The 6987-nt window shown below is 41.9% G+C and overlaps 1 protein-coding gene and 1 long non-coding RNA gene across 4 annotated transcripts; both read left to right on the top strand.

The window, feature by feature from the left end:
- The first annotated feature begins 463 nt into the window (after positions 1-463).
- LOC121842346 lies at positions 464-3118 on the top strand. Of its 2 annotated transcripts, XR_006081070.1 has the most exons (4): positions 464-552; positions 1254-1289; positions 1547-1615; positions 2971-3118. It is a non-coding gene; the product is annotated as an uncharacterized LOC121842346 (long non-coding RNA). The 2 variants fall into 2 exon arrangements; XR_006081071.1 differs by having other exon boundaries at positions 464-1289.
- Positions 3119-3134: 16 nt separating this feature from the next.
- LOC112240605 (protein NLRC3) lies at positions 3135-6354 on the top strand. Of its 2 annotated transcripts, XM_024408880.2 has the most exons (5): positions 3135-3287; positions 3534-3700; positions 3798-5655; positions 5739-5912; positions 6081-6354. In XM_024408880.2, exons 1-5 carry the CDS (start codon positions 3172-3174, stop codon positions 6256-6258), a joined length of 2493 nt encoding a protein of 830 aa, XP_024264648.2. In that variant the 5' UTR covers positions 3135-3171; the 3' UTR covers positions 6259-6354. The 2 variants fall into 2 exon arrangements, with proteins under 2 accessions (XP_024264648.2, XP_024264649.2); XM_024408881.2 differs by lacking the exons at positions 5739-5912; positions 6081-6354 and having other exon boundaries at positions 3798-5659.
- The last annotated feature ends 633 nt before the right edge of the window (positions 6355-6987 follow it).

The following is a 6987-nucleotide window of genomic DNA, read 5'->3' as shown; positions in this document are numbered from 1 at the left end:
AGCAGACTGAGGGTCAGTCTCAGCAGAGGGAGGGTGAGGGTCAGTCTCAGCAGAGGGAGAGAGCAGCAGACTGAGGGTCAGTCTCAGCAGAAGGAGAGCAGCCGACTGAGGGTCAGTCTCAGCAGAGGGAGAGAGCAGCAAACTGAGGGTCAGTCTCAGCAGAAGGAGAGCAGCAGACTGAGGGTCAGTCTCTCAACATCCCTCCGCTCTCCCTTTCCTCCACTGAGCCGTACCAGCCTTTCAGATCCTAGAGCCTGAGACGGGAGATATGGAGAACTACAAGAAGGAAGAAGTGGGAGTGTTGTTTGTTTTGGCAATGTACTATTTTTATTAGGGTGGATTAAGTTAGTTTCACTTTTACGCGTGGATTTATTTTTTTTGTTCAAAATGTCCAGTTGGTGGCGGCAATACATCTTTTGGGGTGCAGTCCTCATTAAACCCCACAGAAATAGAAGAAGAAGAAGACCGTTATCATCACAGAGGAATGTTTAAGACGTGTGTAGCGTTCTTTTAAATTTTAATGTAGAAATTGCGAGAGTGATGATTTAGGGGGTAAGACATCCGTCATGTTATTACAATATTGATTTAAACTTTCAAGAATAATTATTTTAGGCTTATTTACATTGGTGTTGATTTATAGTGATTAGCCTAGTCAATAAGATCCAATATGATGTGATATAGGCTACGAAATATAGTATTATTGTTATCGGTGATTGCCAGCACATTAACGGTGATTATCATCCTCACGAAAGACTGTGGAAACTAGCTCACTTTCATTTCCTGAAAGAAGACGTGCATCGGAATTATGTATAGCTGTCGTTAAATAAAAGTACGTCTCGTCAAGTAAAAGTGACGCGCAACAATGTACATATAAACAGTTCTCCTCCGAACCTGCCACGTTGCACGAATCCATACAGGAAGTACGTCTGGGAACACAAGTATATAATATATTGTAACAGCTCCCTGCTGTTTCATTACAATATAAATATACATTAATATACAAAAGACAATTTGGGGGTAAAATATCACATTTACACACGGGCCTTATTAAGGGACATACAGACACTTATAATTATAACAGCGTTTCTGTTAGTAGAGTATTTAATTGTCTTAAAATACAGTTCACTTTTCTTTTTGTAAGGTAACAAAATGTGGTGTTTTGTTTGTACATTTACATTTGTGAATATGAAATTTGGCCAAAAGAAATGATGAAATTAATTACATGAAAAATGTTCAGCTAATTTCTATCGTAGGTGAAGAATCCAAGCGGTACATCTCTCCACAATAGTGTAAGATCTTCATGAATATATTACATTATAAATCTACTGATGTCTTGCCACAGTTTTCTTACATGAATACAAAGCCAAGACAAGATGCAACACTGTTTCTGGGTGGTCATCACAAAAGATACAATTAGAGATTTCCTTAAACTTCTTCATATAGTGGTTGGCTGGTTGTTATTTATATAGAATTTTAAAGTAAACTTCCTTAATTTTTGTTAACAAGTAGGTATGTGTGTGGCAACATCCAAACTTTTTCCCAACAGATATTATCAATAAATCCTTTCCAATAAGGCCTGACATAAGGGACATATACAACATCCTGCTGAAACAAAGTTGGTATCGCTTTATGATCCTCCTAACCGGCTGTGTTAATTCTCCTCCTAACCTGCTGTGTTAATTCTCCTCCTATCCTGCTGTGTTAATTCTCCTCCTAACCTGCTGTGTTAATTCTCCTCCTAACCTGCTGTGTTAATTCTCCTCCTAACCTGCTGTGTTAATTCTCCTCCTAACTTGCTGTGTTAATTCTCCTCCTAACCATTATATTGACCAGGTACTATAGTGGCTGCTCTATCAGATTACCCATTATATTGACCAGGTACTATAGTGGCTGCTCTATCAGATTATCCATTATATTGACCAGGTACTATAGTGGCTGCTCTATCAGATTATCCATTATATTGACCAGGTACTATAGTATAGGCTCTATCAGATTATCCATTATATTGACCAGGTACTATAGTATAGGCTCTATCAGATTATCCATTATATTGACCAGGTACTATAGTGGCTGCTCTATCAGATTATCCATTATATTGACCAGGTACTATAGTGGCTGCTCTATCAGATTATCCATTATATTGACCAGGTACTATAGTGGCTGCTGTATCAGATTACCCATTATATTGACCAGGTACTATAGTGGCTGCTCTATCAGATTACCCATTATATTGACCAGGTACTATAGTGGCTGCTGTATCAGATTACCCATTATATTGACCAGGTGCTATAGTATAGGCTCTATCAGATTACCCATTATATTGATCCAACCAGGTAGACTAGCTGTTGTTATGGGGTCAGGGGATCCAACCAGGTAGACTAGCTGTTGTTATGGGGTCAGGGGATCCATCCAGGTAGACTAGCTGTTGTTATGGAGTCAGGGGATCCAACCAGGTAGACTAGCTGTTGTTATGGAGTCAGGGGATCCAACCAGGTAGACTAGCTGTTGTTATGGGGTCAGGGGATCCAACCAGGTAGACTAGCTGTTGTTATGGAGTCAGGGGATCCAACCAGGTAGACTAGCTGTTGTTATGGGGTCAGGGGATCCATCCAGGTAGACTAGCTGTTGTTATGGAGTCAGGGGATCCAACCAGGTAGACTAGCTGTTGTTATGGGATCAGGGGATCCATCCAGGTAGACTAGCTGTTGTTATGGAGTCAGGGGATCCAACCAGGTAGACTAGCTTTTGTTATGGAGTCAGGGGATCCAACAAGGTAGACTAGCTGTTGTTATGGGGTCAGCTAATGGGGAACCAAGTCAAATCAAAAGAATACCATATTGGACGGTATATGTTTGAATACAATATGAAGTAGCTGATTTAACTCTTTGACCACAGACAGCAAATGTTTTGTCATTGTTTATGGTTCTTCAACCATTTTCAGAAATATTGACCTGTTATTTCTTATTGCAGCTGAGTGAGCTGTGACTTATATCTTAAATGAGTCTCTCTGGGGAGAGAGAGGAGGAGACCACTGCCTCTAAAATGAGTCTCTCTGGGGAGAGAGAGGAGACCACTGCCTCTAAAATGAGTCTCTCTGGGGAGAGAGAGGAGACCACTGCCTCTAAAATGAGTCTCTCTGAGGAGAGAGAGGAGGAGACCACTGCCTCTAAAATGAGTCTCTCTGGGGAGAGAGAGGAGGAGACCACTGCCTCTAAAATGAGTCTCTCTGGGGAGAGAGAGGAGGAGACCACCGCTTCTAAAATGACTCAAGACACCAGTTCTAAGAGGTAAGCGATTAATAGCAAAATATACAGTTCTCTTATGTCAAACTAATGAAAAGTGTTCCCAAATTACATAAAATGTAGGCCTATATCATTAATTTAAAGGGCCAAAAATGGATTTACCAATTGCAGACTATAGCTTTAATAGAAACATCAGGACTTCTAGAAGTTCCACTATGCAGTTGTTAAAATGCAATAGATGAGGTATTGATGTGATATTGATGAGGTGATCTGTCTCCCTGTTTTGATCAGTGTCCAGAAGCCCAGAGCAGAGTCACCTACAACCAGCCTGCTATCAATGAAGTGTGATCGGCCACCTGCTTTCAGCCAGGAACCATTACCAGATGACAATAAGGAAGTGGAGAGTTTGGACAGTGAGGATGCATTAAAGATCACACACAACCTTCTGGACAGAAGAAGTAAGACTGTGTTTTATACAATATCACAAAGAATGGTACAAAGGCCCCTATAAAACACACCAACTTATGAGTCCCAACTCTCATTGTTTTCCTACAGGTCAAACTCTGCTGACAGTCCAACAAGACATCAAGGCTAAACTGAAACACAAGTATCAACACATATCTGAAGGAATTGGACACCATGGAAACCAAAGTCTGTTAAAGGACATCTACACAGACCTCTACATCACAGAGGGTGGAAGTGGAGGGCTCAATAATGAACATGAGGTTAGACAGATGGAGATGGCATCCAAAAAACAAACCACACAAGAGACACCAATCAAATGCAACGACATCTTCAAGCCTTTACCTGGACAAGACAAACCAATCAGAACTGTGCTGACAAAAGGAATCGCTGGCATTGGAAAAACAGTCTCTGTGCAGAAGGTCATCCTTGACTGGGCAGAGGGAAAAGCAAATCAGGACGTTCATTTCATGTTTCCTCTTCCTTTCCGTGATCTGAACCTGAAAAAGGACCAATACAGTCTGATGCAACTTCTTTCCCACTACTTCTCAGAGCTGAAAGAGATTGACAGCATTGAAGATGGTGAAACCAAAACTGTTTTCATTTTTGATGGTCTGGATGAGTGTCGACTTCCTCTAGACTTCAAAAACAATGAGAAGTGCTGTGACGTCACGATGCCAACCTCAGTGGACGTGCTGCTGACAAACCTCATCAAGGGGAATCTGCTTCCCTCTGCTCTCCTCTGGATAACCACACGGCCTGCAGCAGCCAATCAGATCCCACCTGAGTGTATTGACCAGGTGACAGAGGTACGAGGGTTCAATGATCCACAGAAGGAGGTGTACTTCAGGAAGAAAATCACAGATCAGAAACTGGCCAATGAAATCATCAAACACATGAAGACATCAAGGAGCCTCCACATCATGTGCCACATACCAGTCTTCTGTTGGATATCAGCCACAGTCCTTGAGATGATACTGAACGAGGCAGAGAAGGATGAAGTCCCCAAAACTCTGACCCAGATGTACTCACACTTCATGCTCATCCAAATCATTGTGAAGAACAGGAAGTACAACAAAGCCACAGAGACAAACCCAAAGGAACTGTCTCAGTCAGACAAAGAGATGATCCTGAAACTGGCAAAGCTGGCTTTCCAACAGCTGCAGAAGGGCAACCTGATCTTCTATGAGGAGGACCTGAGAGAGTGTGGCCTTGATGTCACAGAGGCATCAGAGTACTCAGCATTGTGCACAGAGATCTTTAAAGAAGAATCTGGGCTGTACCAAGACAAGGTCTACAGCTTTGTGCATCTGAGCATTCAGGAGTTTCTAGCAGCTGTGCATGGTTTAGAATCATGCCTGGACAAGCAGGAAAATGTTTTCCCCAAAGCAGTCACTGGTGATGATGATGATGATGATGATGAGGATGATGATGATGAGGAGGAGGATGATGAGGAGGAGGATGATGATGATGAGGAGGAGTCAATCCAGTTGTCTGACTTACACGAGATCGCAGTGGACCAGGCCTTGAAGAGTGAGAATGGACACCTGGACCTGTTCCTCCGCTTCCTTCTGGGTCTCTCACTGGAGTCCAATCAGAATCTGTTACGAGGCCTTCTGACACAGACAGGAAGTACAACACAGACCAATGAGAGAACAGTTGAGTACCTTTCAGACAAGATCAAGGAGGAATCCTCACCAGAAAGGATCATCAACTTGTTCCACTGTCTGAATGAACTTGGTTCCAACTCTCTAGTTGAAGACATGCAGACCTCCCTACGATCAGGAACTCTTTCAGAAACGAGACTAAAACCTGACCAATGTTCAGCCCTGGCCTACCTGTTACTGATGTCAGAGGAGGTGCTGGAGGAGTTTGACCTCAAGACATACAACACAACAGAGGAAGGTTATCAGAGGTTGCTGCCGGTAGTGAAAACCTGCAAGAGAGCACTGTAAGTTCTGTTATTGAGTTGATGTATACAGTATCATTATAATGAAGGATTTGTATATCTAACAGATTATCTCCTCTCTCCAGACTAGCTGGCTGTAAACTCACATATAAATCCTGTGAGACTCTGGCCTCAGCTCTGCAGAAACATAACTCCCCTCTGAGAGAACTGGACCTCAGCTACAATGACCTGGGAGACAGAGGAGTGGAGCTGCTCTGTGTTGGACTAACCAGTCCACTCTGCAACATACAGACACTAGTGTGAGTTAAATATCTTCAGTATCCACTGTCTTTATTTTGTTTATGTATTTGTAGTAATTATGTGTTATGTTTTTAACATTACTTGAACATCTTGGTAAATATGCAGATACATACAGTATCATTATAATGAGGGATTTGTCAATCTAACAGTTTATCTCCTCTCTCCAGACTAGCTGGCTGTAAACTCACATATAAATCCTGTGAGACTCTGGCCTCAGCTCTGCAGAAACATAACTCCGCTCTGAGAGAACTGGACCTCAGCTACAATGACCTGGGAGACAGAGGAGTGAAGCTGCTCTGTGTTGGACTAACCAGTCCACTCTGCAACATGCAGACACTAGTGTGAGTTAAATATCTTGTCAAGCCCTAGACCTTAGAGCCTTTTTATTTCTCTATTTGGTTAGGGTCGGGGTGTGATTTGGGGTGGACATTCTAGTTTGTCTGTTTCTTTGTTGGTCGGTAATGGTTCCCAATCAGAGGCAGCTGTCATTCGTTGTCTTTGATTGGGGATCACACTTAGGCAGCCCTTTTCCCCACCTTCAGTTGTGGGATCTTGTTTGTGTGCATGTTACAGGAATTAAATTCCTATATGTTTTAATATCCAATTAAAATTAAACACTGTCAATTCCTAAGAATTTGTAAGACTCTTATTTGCATGAAATGGACCGAGACCAGTCTCAAAATCTATCAGCAGCGTTTATTCTCGAGAGTACTGAACATGATACAGTTTACCACAGATTATAAACTGGAAAATGACGTTGTTAGTTTTCGTACTACCCCGTCTCATCAACCAGCAGTACAATGGCTGTATAGTTTTCAAGCCTTCCCACATCGTCTCTCCCTACTAAGATAATTTACGACCCAAGCCGAGGGTCTGCCTGTGTAAGATAAGCATTCTAGCCAGTCTGGCTATAAGTTCATTCATTTCTACCAAGGAACAGACAGTCATTGTTCTAATTCTTGGTTATATTTACACACATTATATTCAGTACTAGGGTTAAATGAAAATTCATACATCTATACAGTAACATAATAGTATTCTGATTAGTCAGTCCTGATTGAAATGTATACATAA

Source organism: Oncorhynchus tshawytscha, unplaced genomic scaffold (genome assembly GCF_018296145.1).
Source record: "Oncorhynchus tshawytscha isolate Ot180627B unplaced genomic scaffold, Otsh_v2.0 Un_contig_14681_pilon_pilon, whole genome shotgun sequence".
In the NCBI taxonomy this organism is placed as follows: domain Eukaryota; kingdom Metazoa; phylum Chordata; class Actinopteri; order Salmoniformes; family Salmonidae; genus Oncorhynchus; species Oncorhynchus tshawytscha.
The sequence above is the reverse complement of the archived record's forward strand: the minus strand, read 5'-3'. Positions and strand labels throughout refer to the sequence as shown.